We start from the raw sequence: 20,029 nt of genomic DNA, 5'->3' as shown, positions 1-20,029 counted from the left end.
CCTCAGCCGGAGAGGAAGGGGACAGAGGCGGCGGCCGCGCCTCGGGCCCGGTTGGCCTGGCCGCGTCCTGGGCTGAGGAGCTGGGGAGGCGGCTGGCGGCCGCCGAGGGCGAGGCTCCCCCGTCCTGGCGAGTTTGGGGGATGGGGAGGGCGAGGAAGTTACCTTCGGGCGCCCAGAACGCGGCAGCCTTTTAAACCTTGGAGGTTTTTTCACTGTCTCCCAGATCCTGTGGCGTCTCTCAAGCCGGTAGTAAAGAAAGTTAGGAATTAGAAGCCATTTAATGGCTTGAAAAACGGAACCAAAAATGCACTCAGGAAGTCATCTTCTAATTGATGTGGGAAGAAAGTGTGTTGTGACGGGATGGATGGCGCTTCAGGACATCCAAATCTGCGTGGGCACCAAAGCCTTGAATCAAGCTCGTATTTTATTTGTACCTCTTAGGATGTAATTACGTTTCTGTCCTTCTTAAATGTTAATGGCCGTGCGCTTTAAATGACATATCTATTTAAAAGTTATTTGTAAGCGAGAAGCAGCTGTAAACTCTGTTCTCCATATTTACATATAGATTAAATTCATTGGTCGCTTATTATTTAAGTGGTTGCCGTCTCTTTAAACTACCTTTTTTCAGAGTGTTTGCTTTTCCCTTGACGTAGACTTCAGCTTGAAGCTTTTTTTTTTGTTTTTTTTTGCTTTAAGTTGGGCCGCATCGGTGAATGACTTTTAAGGGAGTTTGAGTGTTGTCTAGGCCAGAGAATGGATTTGCGAAGGGGCCCCCCAGGCGTTCAAGAGTAATCGTTTAAAAATGCACGTGTCTCAGTGCATCACGAGCTTAGAACTCTCAAAGAGTTTGCGTTCTTTTAGGATAAATATCAAAATACTGCTGCCACTCTTTCTATCTCCAGTTCATCATCGGCCATCTTCCTCCCTCCTGTCTGGGCACAAGCCACACAGGTTTTTATTTTTGTTCTAAGAAGGCCTCTTTGCTGTCTCCTGGTGTCTAGGCGTTTCTTCCACCTCTGACGCCTTATTCTCTCCCTGCCCCCAACGCCTATGCGTTCCTGGATTATCAGCCCACATCACATATGACTTCCTCAAGAAGCCCGTCGTATCCCTGTGAAGCCCTCCTAGCACTTTGTTTTCCTTAGCAGCAGTAAATCATCAATTGTATGAGTTGTTAAAGTTACTTAGATGCTTCCGTTGGTGGCTCTGCTATCATGTACATTTCATGAAGGCTAGACTAGTCCATCTTATTTATGTCTTAATTATCAGAGTCTCGCCCAGCCCTTGGCACAATGAAAGAATGAAGGATTTGGAGGGCAGAGGAGGGAACTTTTGAGTGGCTAATATTAACTAGGGAAGAGTGCCTGATGGCTTTGGAAAGGAAATGGAAAAAGTTTTAAACAAAGTCCAGTTAACAAAATTTATTTTTGGAATTTATCACCTTGGATAAATGATTATACTGACAATACAGATGTAAATAGAATTTGTCTGTGTTCTTTAGTTTTGCTAATTGATTGGATGACCCAGCTCTTTGATATATAAATATTGTAGGGTTGTACTAGGGTGAACCATTGTTTGGAAGGAAGAGGGAGAAATTTTATGTTTTAGATTGTAAATTTGTTTGTGGTTGTCTCTCTTTCCCCCCACTGAACTTGGGAGTGATCGAGCAAAATTCTTCACCGAGAGCAGCTGCTCAATATTTATTTGTTTTATAGATTTATAGGTTCTTTTAAAAGCTTTATTAATAGGAACACTGCAAGCAGGCTCAAGCGGGACACTTGTTTCCCATATGGTTCATTTGTTTCTCAAACGGGTTCTTTCTGTTTTGCTTTCTTAGGATAAGTTAGATACTGTCACACTGAACATTACAAAACCAGTGTACAGATTGGATTCTTAAATAGTTGTTCAATCACTGTGTTGTTTTTCAAATAGCTGTTTAGTCAGCTTTGCGTCACCTTAGGTATAAATTCCAACAAATTTTTAAATTTGGAAACTCAGTTTCCACTGTCGCTTACTGGCTATGTGAGTTTTAACAAGTTTCATAGTATTTCCGAATTTAGAGTGGAAATGTGAAATGAGATGTGTGATGCCCCCACCCTGGCGCCCAGCACTGTAAATGTTACTGGCTTAGTAAACATTAGCACCTGGTGGTTTTACTGCTGAACGACTGGAGAGACTAGTCTTATGATCACTTTTCTACTTCCTCAATTCATTTTGCAACCCCATCCAGTATATTTCTTTGTACTTCTTCCCCAAACTGATTGTACAAGTAAGTCGTAGCTGTTAATGTTCTCAAATTGTGAAAATATCCCGTGTTACGCTCTCCCCTTTTTTTCTCCCTTTTTTTTGGTCCTGCTTGAATTTTCCATGATATACCATAGATTACCTCTTGAATCCTGACTTGATTTTGAACATTGCCTGCTCCTGATTCTCTTCTAATCTCTCCTAGGCCTTGCTTTTTTACTGTTAGTTAACTGCCTTGTAATACTGGGAAAATTACTTAACCACTTGTAAAATGGAATAATAGTATCTACTGCATAGGTTGTTGTGAGGTTAAATGAGCCATAGTAAGTACTAGGTAAATGTTAGCTTTATATTATTTCCTAGGTAACCTCTTTTCTTGATTTATGGTCTCCAACTGGGAGAGTTCCTTCCTGTGCCTTGGCCTTAGCTGCTGCCAGTACACTGATGAATCCAGATTCCTGTCTTCAGTGCACACTTGCATATTCATCTGCCTCTTGGTCATCATCACTTGGCTGACCCACAGGCACATCATATTGAGTTCACCTACTCCTTTCTCTTCTCCTGTAGTTACTTAGTTTAATGCCACACCACAGCCTTAGTCAGCTGAATTAGAAATCTCGCTTGGGATCTGTTATTTCCAACTGAGGCCACCTGGATAGTTCATAGATGCCTCAGCTTAATGTTTATAAATTTCTCTTATCTCCCTTAATGTTGTCTTCATGAAATCATTTGTTCATTTAATAAACGCATGTCACCTGAGGCTTACTTCAAGGCTTTTTCGTTTTTTGTGTGATCTCATTGTTCTCCCTGCCAGTCTCTCCTTTCTCCAGCACATCCTCCATAAGGTTGCTTGAGTTATCTTACTCTAAGACAAATAGCAAGTCACCATCCTGTTGAAAAACCTCTGCCAGCTTGTTTATGTGTTAAGTTCCAAACTCCTTAAGGGCCCTTGACCTTTTGTCCTTGCCCTTCCTGTACCCTGTGCTCCAGCCTTAGTCCTTCTCTTCAAGATTAATTAACTCAGATTTTACCTTCTTCAGAGAAGGCTTCCTAATTGCCCCTCAGTGCTGTTGGGCACCAGGCCTGTTTTCCTTTGATACTCTACATGCATCTCAATTACTGTTCTGTAATACCACTAGATGTTATAATTATATTTTTATGTCTTTCGTCCACTAGATTTTCACTCCTTGAGGGCACTAACAGTTGTAGTTATCTTTGCATCCCAGGGCCTGGCATGTTGTAGACCTCAATAAAATGTTTGAAATAATGAATCTGTCACCAAGGTCTGTACTTGTTTCATCTTTTTTGTAGACTGCTCTCCCTCCCATCCTGTTTTGATGCTTAGCAAACTTCTATTCCTGTTTTGAACTCTGGCTCTAATGTCACCTCCTCCATGAGGACTTGTTTGACTTCCCTAAGTGGTTAGTTATGCCTTCTCCTGATAGAGTTTGTGCGTGCGTGTGTGTGTGTGTGTGTGTGTGTGAAGAATACAATGAGATAGACCTCTGTATTATTAAAACACATTTATCCAACATGATTGTAGAAAGAGAAGCTTTATAGACATGACTTTTCAGATAATTGGCACATATCTTTTAAGTGTCAGAACTTAAAAAAGAATAATTTCAATGCAAATTAAAAATTTTTTCTTTGCCTTCTATGTTTAAACTACCATAGCCCTTTTCAGATGTGCCATGGTTGTTAAAGCGTGAACTTCAGCTGAGGTCTGCTTTGATACAGTGATGTATTGGGGGCTCATCAGAAACAACACGTTTGGTCCTGCACTAAAAGACCTATGCTTGCTCTCTTTCTTTTTTAATGTTGATTTCTACTTTTAAAGTTTTCTATCTTTACTGTTATCTATAGTTATGCTTCTGGCAGTCACTCCTTTTTCTCTTTGAAAATGGGAACAAGGTTACCTACCTCATAGGGTTATTCTTAGGATTAAAGGAGGTAATAATGTGCACGAGGTCCTATCAGAGTATAGCAATTCTAATAATGTTTATTCTAACTATTTGAATTTGTTTCAGAACAGTCTCTGAAGTTTGAGAGATTTTCCGGTGGAGTAAGGGGCATGGCATTTGTCAGCAAATTGTTTTTCAGTCTCCTAGACTACCTAAGTTTAGAATTGGGTCCTGAATGGTAGATGTTATTGAAAAGCCTTAAGCTCTAGAGCGGATCATTTTTATGTATAGATACACACAACTTGAATCTCAAACTAGGTAAATGTCTTCACTAACTGTGTTGTATTTATTTTTTAGTATTGACAGGCAAAGTTAGAAATAAAAGCAAACATCAGTTCCAATTCTCTTACTAGCCTATTAATGATTGTTTCATGAACATGTGAATGGCAATTTTTTATTTCCTTAATGTATGTGAAAATGCTTGGTAACTATTAATTCATTTTCAATGTGTGTTAAGTGCAGACTGTGTTCTAGGCACAGTTGTAGATACTTGGATAAAATGATGAACAAGACAACTCCACTTTTCATGGGGCTTTACAGTCTTGTGGGGTAGACAGACAATAAATGCTGTAATGTATTGGGCAGTAAGTACTCTGAAGAAAAATAAAGCAGCATATAAGGGATAAGAGTAACAGGGTGCGAGAGTATTTAGTTAGAGTAGACTTAGGAGTCCCTGAGGAGGGGACATTTGAGCAGAGAATTTGAATGAGGTGAAGGAGAAAGCCCTGAGGGTACCTGAAGGAGATGTTCCAGACAGAGGAAGTATCAAAGAACTTGAAATGGGAGTGAATTTAGCTTGTTCAAGAAACACAGAAGGCCAGAACAGAGCTAGTGAGAGAACTGAGGAGGTTCAGGGTGCTGGGGTAGGGCTTGGGGAAGCGAGTGGCAGATCATGGAGGAGTTAGAACAAAATCCTAGACAATGGTGAGAACTTAGAACAAAATCTGATGTTTGAAGGATTTTGAGCAGGGGAGTACCTTGCTCTGACTTACTCTTTAGAAGGATTACTCTGGGTGCTGTGTTAAAAAATAGACCAGAAGGGAGAAAATGAAGAGAGTCTAGTTAGGAGGCTACTGCAGTGAGAGCTGAGAGAGGTATGGTGAAGGTGGTGGATGTGGCGAGAAGAGGTTAGAATTGGATATGTGTTTTGAAGGCTGAGTGAAATAGACTTGCTGTTGGATTGGATAAGGGATAGTAAAGAATCAAGAGTGACTTCTAGGGTTTTCTTTTTTCTTTTGATCTGGACAAAGAGTGACTGTTAGTCTTAACTGAGGTGGGGAAGACAGTGAGAAGAATGGAATTGGAAGGAGCGTTGGTAGTTCAGTTTTGGTCATGGTAAGTTTGAGATGCCTATAAGACATCTATGTGAAAGTGTCAGGTAAGCCTTTGGAGGTGAGTCTGGAGCTCAGGGAAGTGTGGGCCTGTTGGGAGGAGAAGGGTATTAGAGAATTGATGGGGAGGTATTCGAGTAAGTGAACTGGTGGTGTTCAGAGGGTTAGATGCTGGAAATCAGAATTTTGGACCTGGTGCAGTTATTAGTAACTACGTTCTAGGGGAAGGAGTGACTGGGACGTAAGAACAGTTTGTTGGAGACAAGTAGTAGTCAAGGAGCCTGGAGGCCAGGGCATTGGATGGACCAAAGTACATGAATGTTGAAGTGAAAGAAGTGTGGAAGGATTAGTGGTAGAGTGGGGGCAGTGAGTGAGGTGTTCACATCCTCAATGAGTGAGGGCAGTGACCAGGAAGATAGTACATATTTGCAATATACCAGGTATAATAATCCGGCTGAGGTATTTCAGGAAGGGAAGGAGGAACTGTGACCTGAAATTAATGGGAAACAAGGAGGATAACTCTCCCTCCAGGTCCTGTCTTAATGAGAGGTCAAGAAAAAACCATGGTACACTTCATATATAAGGGCAGTGATCCATGTTAGCGCTTAGAAACCATTTAGCATTAATTACAGTTTGAATGTTGGACTTTATGACAGCTGAAGTAGTTTGCCTAGCTAGTGTTTAGGTTGATAAGGGGATAGATTCACAGTCCTCTTTTAGATGAGTGGTCAAAAAATTCAGCTGTCCTTCATCTCTCACCTGGACAATTGCAGTAGTCTGTTAACGGGTCCCTAACTTACGCTCTCGCCCTCGTTGTGGTCTGCTCTCCACACAGAGGCCAAAATGATCCATCTGTCTATAGAGAAGGAACAATTGAGCTGAGCATTACTCCGATTTGCCTCTGTTTTCTGCAATACCAGCCATGTACTATTAACTGACATGCATGGCAGGAGGAGCTCAATTCAGACATCATCTCTTAATCTTATGATTTATATGATCCGAGGATTTGGTCAAAATTGAGGTGAGCCATTTTCAGTAAGAGTTCTCCTTCCTAACATCTGTATGTATGACAGTGATAAAATTTGTTAATATTTTCTTGGAAACCATATGATGTTTGAGCTGCATTTGAGAAAGTATATAATTATGGTACTTTATTTACCCTCATCTACTACATCTTTTTTTTTTTTAATTATTAGTTTTTTTTTAAGATTGGCACCTGAGCTAACAATTGTTGCCATTTTTTTTCTTCTCCTCAAAGCCCCCCAGTATGTACTTGTATATTCTCGTTGTAGGTCCTTCTGATTGTGTTATGTGGGACGCTGCCTCAGCATGGCCTGATGAGCGGTGCCATGTCTGCACCCAGGATCCAAACTGGGAAACCCTGGGCCGCCGCAGCGGAGTGCATGAAATTAACCACTTGGCCAGGGGGCCGGCCCATCTAGTACATCTTAAAAGCAAACACAAGTAAAATTTGAGGGATGATATGACTTAATGTTTGTGTCATTTAGCATATAGAGTTAGCTATGTAGGTATCAGGTCACTTAGTTAATTTTTTAAAGTTGGTGGTTAATAATATAATGTTGGCACTTGAGTGTATATTATCTTTTTTTGTTGTCGTGGTTCTCTGCAGTAGTATTTACCTTTAATTTCTAGAAGAAGAAACAGATTCAGAGGGGATGCGGGTTTACCTGCGGACACAGTGCTATGATGGAGCAGGGATGTAAACCACCTCTTGGTGTTCTGATTCCAAATCCTGTGCCTTTCCACTGTATTACACTTCTCCCTTCCTGCTAAGTAGAGGAAATTGAGACCAAAGATATAAGTACAGACTATGATAGAAAGATTTTTGTTAAAGAAGAGTTAATGTTTTCTTCTTTGGCTCACTTCTAAAATGAGTAGATTAAACTCTGTGTAATTGTGCAAACTCAGTAGTTCCTGTGTTTTAGCTTTGGAAGTCTTTGTTCTCTAAAGTAGACTGATGGTTCCTAATCTCATTACTAAGGACTCCTTTAATTTTTTCATTGTTGTGCAGGGTACTCAGCTGTAAATTTTTTCCTTTTGTCCTGTTAAACAGCATTTATTTGTCTCTGAAATTTGGTTTCTTAAGTACTATTTTCACCTCTTAATTAGTGCTTTTAATCATCATAACTGATTTTTCACTGGGTTGATAATAGATTCAGCCAAAACGGAAGTAATGTGTTGCTTGTTTTGTGTGATAAGTGTATAATTGTTTATTTCAGTTATTGAAATGTTTGAAGTCGTTTTTGCATACCTATAGGAGTCCTGAGTCTAGGGGCCCCCCAACCCCAATTAAGAACAATCGTTGTAGATGTTATTGTTGAGTAGGGTGTATAAGGCTGTTACCAGTAACGATGATGCTCGTTGGCATCCTCCTGGCATATGTTTTCCTCTTGATTCTCTTAAGTTTAGAGCAGTGTCCTATTAGAATAATGGGTTGTGGTATTAACTGAGATTCACTTTCTGTACTAATGCACGCCTCTTGTGCTCCAGATACTCCCCACTAGATTTTGGGGATTCAAAGGGAAAATACCATATGGTCCCTGTTTTTGAGAAGCTTATGCTCAGTGTCAGAGGCAGATAGTATTGCTGTCTGAGTATGGTAGCGTGAATCCGAGGCAAGGCCATCTGGTGATTACTGGGTAGGCTGTGGGATCCAGTAGTTCTGGTTTTGAATCGCAGTTCTGCTGTTGGAGAATTATATGATTTGGGGCAAGTTAAATCACCTCCCTAAACTATATTTTTCTCATCTGTAAAATGAGGATAATACCTACTTTCCAAGATTGTAAAGACTGAATAAGAAAATATAAAGGACTTGGCAGCACAGTGCCTGGTGGGTACATAATGGCTGGTCATTAAGTCAAAGCTGCTGCTGTTCCTGCTGCTGTGACTCTTACTTTGAAGGGTGAGTAGGGTTAGCTAGGTAAAGAAAGGGCAGAGGAGAACCAGCTTTCTAGAGATTGGAAAGAGTATATTAGAAGACATGATGACCAAAGGCAATAGTTGGGGAATAATAATAGTACCTAATTTAAAGATTAGATTGAGATTAAAATGTGTAATACATGTAAAGCACAGAACACTCAAAAGTAGAGTCCCTGTTTTTATTTCCACATTATTCCCTGTGTTATCCTTCCTTTTTGAAACGTCTTGGCTCTTTCTATTGTTTCTCCCCTGATTTCTTTTCTCCTTCTTCCTGTCTTACTTTGAGGGCATCCCTCATAGTTGGTTGTCAGTTCTCACTTCTCTAATCTTTTCTGTTGGAGAGTTAGATGCTCTGCTGGCTTCCTCTGTCACTGTTAGACAAATGACTTTCAAATTTATCAGTTGCCCTGACCTCCTTCCTAGGTTCCTTTTAATTGAATCTTATTGATCTACTAAAATTTTAGCAACTTAAAAAAAGAAGTTCAAATAGTAGTGTTTGTAGTTTGGATCTGACACAGGTTGCAGAGTTATGAAGATTCAATGAGAAAACTTAAAGCCCCCAGCAGTGTCGTTACACTTAATAGATACTCAACAAGAGCCTCTTTGTTGTCCTCTGGTAAAGGAGTCTGATCAGTCACGCACCCCTGGACAGGGCTTATTAAGGACTTTGTTTTAACCCTTTCTCACCCATGGAGTGCTCTCTTCTCATCCTTCAAGACTCAGTTCAAATAACTTCTTTTCTGTGAAACTCTTTACATCTCTTAATAATCTCTTCTGTCTCTGAACTTCAGGTATTCATTATTTTTACCATTGACGGGACTATTGATCATACTACTTTGTGGCATCTTTGTACTTTCTTTTTGTTGTTCTTAATTTTTCATATATTTATGCCTTTTTTATTTAACTAAATTGTTCTTTAAGAATGGGGGCCATGCTTAAATAAGGGTCTTAAACCAACCAATTACTTATAAGGACTAATTTCTTCAAATTTGTCATAGTATTTTGTGCTCAGAAACTGCTTAAACATGACTAAAGTAAAACAAAAGGAAGAGAATGTATCATTTTTCACCTTCCCTAAATATGGTGATATTGTGAAATTCACCTAAGCCAGATACTTAGTTCAAAGCTTTTTATGTCTTCTTTCCTAGACAACAATGGTGGGTGAAGAGAAAATGTGTGTAAGAAAACGGCTGTCAAAGTCCGATGAAAATCTTGAGGAAAGTGAAGAGGAGAGAAACTCTTCAGAGGAGTCCCTAGAGACACCTAGTAATGGTGAGGCTTTTAATTTTTTTGAGGTGAATTAATGAAATAGAGAACAAATGTATGTTCTAGAACAGGGATTGACATCTCTTTAACTCTGTTTATTATAAATGAATATGTTGTGAGGCACTGTGTAAAGGTATAGAAGAGAACAATATGTTGAAAGGAGCACTTTGGTTGAAGTGCCAGTCACAGCCGCCTTAGATACTACTGGTGACACTGATGTGTGACTTGCTGCACATCTCATAGAAGTGAGCTTTGTTGATGTATGTGGAGTTGGCAATGTATATTTTAATTTAGGATTTATATTACATAGAGTTTTACATATCTGGTAAAGAAGAAATTAGGAAATAAGCCCTTTCTTTTTAATTAATTCAACAGACGTGTTTTGGGTATCTACTATTTTAGATACCATACATTCATTCATTCCTTCAGCCACCTAACTTATCAATAATTACCGATGCCCTGCTAGGTGCTGCGGCTACAGAGTGATCAGTATGGTTCGTACAGTACGATGTGTTTGCCTTCATGGAGCTCTAAGTGAGCGAGTGAAATGAATGAGAACACCCACCCCCCAACGTAATTAGATTATTATGAATAAGTGCTACTAATTACTCTTCTACTAGATGTAATGAGCATAATGAGAGTAATTAGCAGACCACCTAACTTAATTCAGTAGTACGCTATCAATCTTGGGTGAGAAAGAGATTAGGGAGTTTTAGTAGTTCTTCTATCCAAGTTTTCTTAATGCATCAATACAGATAAGAGTATGACACAATGCTTGTTGTTAAGGTCAAGGTTGTGCTTAAGATCGATAGACCTGTAAACACAGCTCCAACTGATGTCATCTGTTGCCTCAGGATGTTTGCTTTTGCAGTGACATTTGTATAGATTTGATTTCAACAAGGATTTGAAATTTGAAGCTTTTTTGGCTAGCAGATAGGGGTGGAAGTTTCTGAGACAGGTTGTCTTTGGCATCCTGAGACTTCTTTCATACAGAAATGTTCTTTTGTTTTTCCTGTGTAAAATTTAATTAGAAAAATAGCAGCTGGATCCCACCAGGAATATAAGTGTTGCTGCTTAAATTTGCATAATGAAGGTTATTGATTTTTAGACTTTTAATTAGCTATTTATGAAATATTTATATTGCATATGGGCTAGTTTTAGTGTGATCTAAAATGTAAAATTTGTGCAAAGGTTATAAGCCAACATTGGGTAGAGACCTACCCCTTCCATGATTTAGGGACTGAGTAATAATAATCTGGGTTGTCTGTCTTGGAGACAGAAAAATTACTTTTCTTTGAAACTTGCTGTCACTAGATTCACTTTTCTCTTTATGTCCCAGTTTTATTTTTTTTTTGTGAGGAAGATTAACCGTAAGCTAACATCTGTTGCCAATCTTCCTCTTTTTGCTTGAGGAAGGTGGTCCCTGAGCTAACATCTGTGCCAGTCTTGTTCTACTTTTTGTCCGTGGACGCCACTACAGCATGGCTTGATGAGCAGCGTGTAGGTCTGTGCTCAGGATCCAAACCTACGAACGCAGGGCCACTGAAGCAGAGCACACGAACTTAACCCAGTACGCCACTGGGCTGGCCCCTGTATGTCCCAGTTTTTAAAAATCTTTTAAAAATTATTCTAATTTCTACATATTTTCATTACTCCTTATTGTGTTAGTTCATTGTTTTAATCATTCCAGGTTTTAAGGCAGATATTAAAAATTGAATTGTTTAGCCAAAAACAAGAAGTATGAGCGCCCCCTTGATTTAATATACGCGATGCTGATCTGAAAATAGAATATGTTTCTTCGCTTGAACATTTGTTCACTTTGGGGAATAAGCAGACAGGTAAAATACGGCCTTTGAGTAGCAAGGGCTTCAAGGACACCATGCCACGCCAGTCAATCAGTGTGGCCCACCAGCCAGAACCAGGGGCATCTGCACCGCCTGGGAGCTTGTTAGAAATGCCCCACCTCACATTTATTGAATAAAAATTTCATTTTAATAAGGTTCCAAGGTGATTCATATGCAGGTTAAAGTTTGAGACACAGTTCTTAGTGGCAGTTCTCAATTGGGGTGTGTTAGAATCCTTCAGAGAAACAGAACCAATAGGATATATACAGATATATAGGAAGATTTATTATGAGGGTTTGGCTCTGTCTGCCATCTGCATGTTAGATGCCCAGGGAAGCCAATGGTGCAGTTCCAGTCCAAACCCAAAATCTTCAAAGACCTGAGAATCAGGGATGTGATGGTGTAAGTCCCCAGTCTGAAGGCCGGAGAACTAGGGCGGGAGAAGATGGATGTCCCAGTCCAAGCAAGAGTGCAAATTCGGGGCCGGCCTGGTGGCGCAGCTGTTAAGTTCGCACGTTGTGCTTCGGTGGCCTGGGGTTTGCTGGTTCGCATCCTGGGTGCGGACATGGCACCACTTGGTAAGCCATGCTGTGGTAGGCATCTCACATAGAAAGTAGAGGAAGATGGGCACGGATGTTGGCTCAGGGCCAGTCTTCCTCAGCAAAAAGGAGGATTGGCAGCAGTTAGCTCAGGGCTAATCTTCCTCAAAAAAAAAAAAAAAAAAAATTCGCCAGACCTCTGCTTTTTGTTCTACTCAGGCCCTGCTGTGTTGGGGAGGGTCTCCTGATTCAAATGCCCGTCTCTTCTGGAAACACCCTCACAGGCACAGGCAGAAATAATGTTTTACCAGCTGTCTGGGCATCCCTTAGCCCAGTCAAGTTGACACATAAAATTAACCATCAGAGGTTGTGCACAAATCCCTGTAGAAAGAAAAGAAATCATCCAACAAACCAGAACAGTTTCTTGGACCCCATTATAGATCTACTGAATCTGAATCTCAGTGCGAGGCTGCAGGAATGTTAAGTTTGGAAACCTTGCTGGATAATACTGATTGGCATCGCAAGTTAAGGAGCAGTACCGTCAAGAGCTCTGAGACCTAACTGTCTTGTGATGTGTCACTTTGACGTAGCTCATGACATAGTCCAAAGGATGTTTTTCATTGAACTTGTGTAATTCTTGAATTCTTATTCTCTGGTTCCTAAATCTAGTAACCTATGGGTAGGATGATTTTATGTCTGAATTTGCTCAGGTTAGTCTCAGTTTTCCCTGTGTCCAGTGTAATTCTGTGTGTTGCCTCCTTGCATTCTCAGAAGTGTCCCAGTTTGTTTGATAAATTATATGGTCACCCAGCCTTTAGGTTATTGAATTACATTTTCATAAGAGTATCTTTAATTTATCTAGTGCCTATTAGGTGAAATTATAATTAATTAGCTTTCTTGTAGTTTGTGACATTTGTTTGAAATAAGACCAGTTCTGAAGACAACCTTTTGTCTAAATTGAAAGTAATGTTATCATTACCTGATTTTTTTTTTGAGGAAGATCAGCCCTGAGCTAACTGCTGCCAATCCTCCTCTTTTTGCTGAGGAAGACTGGCCCTGAGCCAACATCCATGCCCATCTTCTTCTACTTTATATGTGGGACGCCTAACACAGCATGGCGTGCCAAGTGGTGCCATGTCCACACCTGGGATCCGAACTGGCCAATCCTGGGCCATGGAAGCGGGATGTGCGCACTTAACCGCTGTGCCACTGGGGCGGCCCCTCATTACCTGATTTTAAAAGTAATACATGCTTATGTAAAAAAGTTTTTATTGTGCTATGATGTACATGCACTATTCAGTTAATTCCAAATATGCAGAAAAGGATAAAAAAGAAAGCAGGGGGCCAGCCTGGTGGTGCAGCAGTTAATTTTGCACATTCCGCTTCGGTGGCCCAGGGTTTACCAGTTTGGATCCCGGGTGCAGACATGGCACCACTTGTCAAGCCATGCTGTGGCAGGCATCCCATATATAAAGTAGAGGAAGATGGGCATGGATGTTAGCTCAGGGCCAGTCTTCCTCAGCAAAAAGAGGAGGATTGGTGGCAGGTGTTAGTTCAGGACTAATCTTCCTCAAAAAACAAAAAATTTTAATTTAAAAAAATTAAAAAGAAAGCAGAAAAGGCTCGAAATTCTGTCATTTGAGAAATGAATATGCGTCCTTCCAGATATGTTTCATTCCCATGAACTTATTAACATTTTACATAAATAGAATATTTTATATCTTCTTTAGTAACTCAGGTCTCTAACACATTGTGGACATCTTTCCAGTGTTAAGTAGTAGATAATTCGCTACAAAGTATTTTATTTTGTATCTGTCATATACAATTTAATTGTTTTTCTGATGAATGTTTAAGTTGTTTCTGTTTTTTTCTGCTATAAACAAATGGTAATGAACTTCTTTACAGATTTGTCAGATGCCTAAAGAGGGATTGCAGGGTCAGAGGATTTTTTCCAAAAATATTTATTTTGAGATATAGTACTGGATTGCAACGTTTACCTTATACTCTATAAACTTACCACTTCGTGTTTTTGTTGTTACTATGCCTGTTTAAATTTTAAAAATCTTATTTCTTCCTCACTGCCTCTTTGCATGACAGTGTACCTGCCTGTCCTTTCTGCTTTTCCTTTCTGATTTGCATCTCTTGTAATAGGCTGTGGAATGGTCCGCTTCTAGGAGAAGTAAATAGAAGTTAGGGCTCTGCAATTTAACAGGAAAAGCTAAACTTTATTCTTCTCTAGACCCAGTATTCTGCCACTTACCACTTCTATCTTTATGCTAGATATGGAAGTATAATTTAAGTAGAGATTGGTTTAGGCATTTTTTTTCTTCTTCCCCTCTTTGTTTTCTTTTCTCCTCTTGTTCTTCTTTTTTCTCCTCCCTTCTCTCCCTTTGGCCCCTTCTCCTTTTCCTCTTTTTTACTCCCATTCCTCCTCATTTTTTTAATTGATTTTATTCACATAGTATAAAATTTGTCATTTTAAGATGTAGAATTCAGTGGTTGCCAGTATACATCATTACTTTTAATTGCACAACATTTTTATCACCCCAAAAAGGAACCCCATGCCCATTCATTGTCACTTTCCATGCTCCCTTTCTCCCAGCCCTGGCAACTACTAAGCTGCTTCCTGTCATTTTGGATTTGCCTGTTCTGGGCATTTTATATAAGGGGAATCATAGAATATGTGGTCTTTGCTATCTGGCTTCTTTTACTTAGCATAATGTTTTCCATGTTTTAGTATCTGTCCTTCATTCTTTTTTATGGCTGAACAATATTCCGTTGTATGGATATACCACATTTTGTTTATTCATTAGTTGATGAACATTTAGTTATTTGAGTTATTTACAATTTTTGGCTATTAGGAGTAATGCTGTTGTGAAAAGCTTTGTGTGAATGTAGGTTTTCACTGCTGTTGGGTATATATCTAGAAGTGGAGTTGTTGAGTCATATGGTAAATCTGTGTGGTTTTTTTTTTTTTTTTTTTTACACTCCCAAACTTTATTTATCTTATAACTGGAAGTTTGTACCTTTTTTTTTTTTATTAATGTTATGATAGATTACAACCTTGTGAGATTTCAGTTGTACATTTTTGTTAGTCATGTTGTGGGTATACCACTTCCCCCTTTGTGCCCTCCCCCCACCCCCCCTTTTCCCTGGTAACCACCGATCAGATCTCCTTGTCAATATACTGACTTCCACCTATGAGTGGAGTCATACAGGGTTCGTCTTTCTCAGTCTGGCTTATTTCGCTCAACATAATACCCTCAAGGTCTATCCATGTTGTTGTGAATGGGACGACTTAGTCCTTTTTTATGGCTGAGTAGTATTCCATTGTGTATATATATACCACATCTTCTTTATCCAATCATCAGTTGCTGGGCACTGAGGTTGGTTCCATGACTTGGCTATTGTGAATAATGCTGCGATGAAGATAGGGGTGCATGGAACTTTTGGAATTGCTGATTTCAGATTCTTAGGATAGATACCCAGTAGTGGAATGGCTGGGTCATAAGGTATATCTATTCTTAACTTTTTGAGGAATCTCCATACTGTTTTCCACAGTGGCTGCACCAGTTTGCATTCCCACCAATAGTGTATGAGGGTTCCATTTTCTCCACAGCCTCTCCAACATTTGTCACTCTTGGTTTTGGATATTTTTTGCCATTCTAACAGGTGTAAGGTGATATCTTAGTGTAGTTTTGATTCGCATTTCCCTGATGATTAGTGATGATGAGCATCTTTTCATGTGTCTATTGGCCATCCGTATATTTTCTTTGGAGAAATGTCTGTTCATGTCCTCTGCCCATTTTGTAATTGGGTTGTTTGATTTTTTTATTGTTGAGTTGTGTGAGTTCTTTGTATGTTATGGAGATTAACCCTTTGTCGGATAAATAACTTGTGAATATTTTTTCCCAGTTAGTGGGCTGTTTTTTTTGTTTCAATCCTGTTTTCCCTTGCCTTGAAGAAGCTCTTTAGTCTGATGAAGTCCCATTTGTTTATTCTTTCTATTGTTTCCCTCATCTGAGGGGTTATGGTGTCCGAAAAGATTCTTTTGAAGCTGATGTCAAAGAGTGTACTGCCGATATTCTCTTCTAGAAGACTTATTGTTTCAGGCCTAATCTTTAGGTCTTTGATCCATTTTGAGTTTATTTTAGTAAATGGTGAAAGAGAATGGTTGATTTTCATTCTTTTATGTGTGGCTGTCCAGTTTTCCCAGCACCATTTGTTGAAGAGACTTTCTTTCCTCCGTTGTATGCCCTCAGCTCCTTTGTCAAAGATTAGCTGTCCGTAGATGTGTGGTTTTATTTCTGGGCTTTCAATTCTGTTCCATTGATCTGTGTACCTGTTTTTGTACCAGTACCATGCTGTTTTGATTACTGTAGCTTTGTAGTATGTTTTGAAGTCAGGGATTGTGATGCCTCCAGCTTTGTTCTTCTTTCTCAGGATTGCTTTAGCAATTCGGGGTCTTTTGTTGCCCCATATGAATTTTAGGATTCTTTGTTCAATTTCTGTAAGAATGACATTGGAATTCTGATTGGGATAGCATTGAATCTGTAGATTGCTTTAGGTAGTATGGACATTTTAACTATGTTTATTCTTTCAATCCATGTGCATGGAATGTCATTTCATCTCTTTATGTCGTTGTCGATTTCTTTCAAGAAGGTCTTGTAGTTTTCGTTGTATAGATCTTTCACTTCCTTGGTTAAATTTATCCCAAGGTATTTTATTCTTTTCGTTGCGATCGTGAATGGGATTGAGTTCTTGAGATCCTTTTCTGTTAGTTCATTGTTAGCATATAGAAATGCTACTGATTCATGTATGTTGATTTTATACCCTGCAACTTTGCTGTAGTTGTTGATTGTTTCTGATAGTTTTTCTATGGCTTCTTTGGGGTTTTCTATATATAAGATCATGTCGTCTGCAAACAGTGAGAGTTTTACTTCTTCGTTGCCTATTTGGATTCCTTTTATTTCTTTTTCCTGCTGAATTGCTCTGGCCAAAACCTCCAGTACTATGTTGAATAAGAGTGGTGAAAGTGGGCACCCTTGTCTTGTTCCTGTTCTGAGAGGGATGGGTTTCAGTTTTTGTCCGTTGAGTATGATGTTGGCTGTGGGTTTGTCATATATGGCCTTTATTATGTTGAGGCACTTTCTATACCTATTTTATTGAGAGTTTTTATCATAAATGGATGTTGGATTTTGTCAAATGCTTTCTCTGCATCTATTGAGATGATCATGTGGTTTTTGTTTCTCATTTTGTTAATGTAGTGAATCATGTTGATTGACTTGCGGATGTTGAACCATCCCTGTGTCCCTGGTATAAATCCTACTTGATCATGGTGTATGATCTTTTTGATGTATTGCTGTATTCGGTTTGCCAAAATTTTGTTGAGGATTTTTGCATCTATGTTCATCAGTGATATTGGCTTGTAGTCTTCCTCCTTTGTGTTGTCCTTGTCAGGTTTGGGGATCAGGGTGAAGTTGGCTTCGTAGAATGTATTAGGAAGTGCTCCATCTTCCTCTATTTTCTGGAATAGTTTGAGAAGGATAGGTATTAAATCTTCTTTGAATGTTTGGTAGAATTCTCCAGAGAAGCCGTCTGGTCCTGGACTCTTATTTTTGGGGAGGTTTTTGATTACTGTTTCTATTTCTTTACTTGTGATTGGTCTTTTCTGATTCTCTATTTCTTCCTGATTCAGTTTGGGTAGGTTGTATGAGTCTAGGAATTTATCCATTTCTTCTAGGTTGTTCAATTTGTTGGCATATAGTTTTTCATAGTATTCTCTTATGATCCTTTATATTTCTTTGGTATCTGTTGTGATTTCTCCTCTCTCGTTTCTAATTTTATTTATTTGAGACTTCTCTCTCTCTCTTTTTTTTTTTTTTAGTGAGTCTGGCTAAGGGTTTGTCGATTTTGTTAATTTTTTTGAAGAACCAACTCTTTGTTTCATTGATCCTTTCCACTGTCTTTTTTGTTTCAATATCATTTATTTCTGCTCTAGTTTTTATTATTTCCCTCCTTCTACTGACTTTGGGCTTTGTTTGTTCTTCTTTTTCTAATTTCGCTAGGTGTTGTTTGAGGTTGTTTATGTAAGATTTTTCTTGCTTATTGAGGTGAGCCTGTATTGCAATAAATTTCCCTCTTAGGACTGCCTTTGCTGTGTCCCAAATCATTTGGTACGGTGTGTTTTCATTTTCACTTGTCTCCAGATGATATTTGATTTCTTCTTTAATTTCTTCAATAATCCATTGTTTGTTCAGTAGCATGTTGTTTAGTCTCCACATTTTTGGCCCTTTCCCAGCTTTGTTCTTGTAGTTGATTTCTAGTTTCATAGCATTATGATCAGAAAAGATGCTTGATATTATTTCAACCCTCTTGAACTTATTGATGCTTGCTTTGTTTCCCAAGATATGGTCTATCCTCGAGAATGTTCCAAGAGCGCTTGAGAAGAATGTGTAACCTGCTGTTTTTGGATGAAGTGTCCTATATATATCTATTAGGTCCATCTGATCTAATTTTTCGTTTAATTCTATAATTTCCTTGTTGATTTTCTGTCTGGATGATCTGTCCATTGGTGGTGTTAAGGTCCCCTACTATTATTGTATTGCTGTTGATGTCTCTTTTTAGTTTTAACAGTTTCTTTACGAATTTTGGTGCCCCTGTGTTAGGTGCGTATATAAGTGTTATGTCATCTTGGTGGAGCGTCCCTTTCATCATTATATACTGCCCCTCTTTGTCTTTCTTTATCTGTTTTGCTTTGAAGTCTACTTTGTCTGATATAAGTATGGCAACACCTGCTTTCTTTTGTTCATTATTAGCTTGGAGTATTGTCTTCCATCCCTTCCCTTTGAGTCTGTGTTTGTCTTTGCAGCTGAGGTGTATTTCCTGGAGGCAGCATATTGTTGGATCTTGTTCTTTGATCCATCCTGCCACTCTGTGCCTTTTGATTGGAGAGTTCAATCCATTTACGTTTAGAGTGATTATTGAAACCTGGGGACGTACTGTTGCCATTTTATCACTTGTTTTCCAGTTCTTTTGCATTTTGTCTTGAGGGAGAGCTGTTACTTTGTCTTATTGTCCTTCTGCTTATCTCCTTTGTTCTGGATTTTGTAACCCCTTTCCTTTTTTTGATTTTTCAGGAATGAGGTTCTTCCTGAGCATTTCTTGAAGAGGAGGTTTTGTGGCAATGAACTCCCTTAACTTTTGTTTATCTGGGAAAGTTTTTATTTCTCCATTGTATTTGAAGGATATTTTCGCTGGGTAGAGTATTCTTGGCTGCAGGTTTTTGTCCTTCAGAGTTTTGAATATTTCATTCCAATCTCTTCTAGCCGGTAAGGTCTCTCCTGAGAAATCTGCTGATAGCCTTATGGGGTTTCCTTTGTAAGTTATTTTTTTATGCCTGGCTGCCCTTAGTATTTTCTCTTTGTCATTGACTTTTGCTAGTTTCACTACTATATGTCTTGGGGTTGGTCTTCTTGCGTTAATAAAGTTTGGAGATCTATTGGCTTCTGTCACATGAAGTTCCATCTCTCTTCCCAAGTTTGGAAAGTTCTCAGCTATTATTTCTTTGAACAGGCCTTCTGCCCCCTTCTCCTTCTCTTCTCCCTCTGGTATACCTATAATCGTTATGTTGCATCTCCTAACTGAGTCGGATAATTCTCGGAGAATTTCTTCATTTGTTTTTAATCTTAGTTCTCTCTCCTCCCCTGTCTGCAGCATTTCTATATTCCTGTCCTCCAAATTGCTAATTCTTTCCTCCATAATATTGACCCTAGTGTTCAGAGAGTCCAGATTTTTCTTAATCTCCTCCATTGTGTTCTTCATCTCCAGTATTTCTAATTGGTTCTTCTTTATAGTGTCAAGCTCTTTTGTGACATAGCTCCTGAACTCATTGAGTTGTCTAT

At 39.1% G+C, this 20,029-nt stretch overlaps 1 protein-coding gene across 5 annotated transcripts in view; it reads left to right on the top strand.

The window, feature by feature from the left end:
* The window catches only part of SOAT1 (sterol O-acyltransferase 1), an 84,501-nt gene that overhangs the window by 270 nt on the left and 64,202 nt on the right, over positions 1–20,029 (top strand). For 3 of the 5 annotated variants that reach the window (XM_014845294.3, XM_070497600.1, XM_014845295.3), the window contains exon 2: positions 9,625–9,748. The exons of the other annotated variants lie outside the window; for them this stretch is intronic. In XM_014845294.3, the coding sequence (XP_014700780.1) occupies positions 9,631–9,748 (118 nt within the window). In that variant the 5' untranslated portion in view covers positions 9,625–9,630. The remainder of the gene's footprint in view (positions 1–9,624; positions 9,749–20,029) is intronic. 5 annotated transcript variants of the gene reach the window in all.

The sequence above is a fragment of the Equus asinus genome, chromosome 25, assembly GCF_041296235.1.
Source record: "Equus asinus isolate D_3611 breed Donkey chromosome 25, EquAss-T2T_v2, whole genome shotgun sequence".
Classification (NCBI taxonomy): Eukaryota; Metazoa; Chordata; class Mammalia; order Perissodactyla; family Equidae; genus Equus; species Equus asinus.
This window is presented reverse-complemented; position numbering and strand designations above follow the sequence as displayed.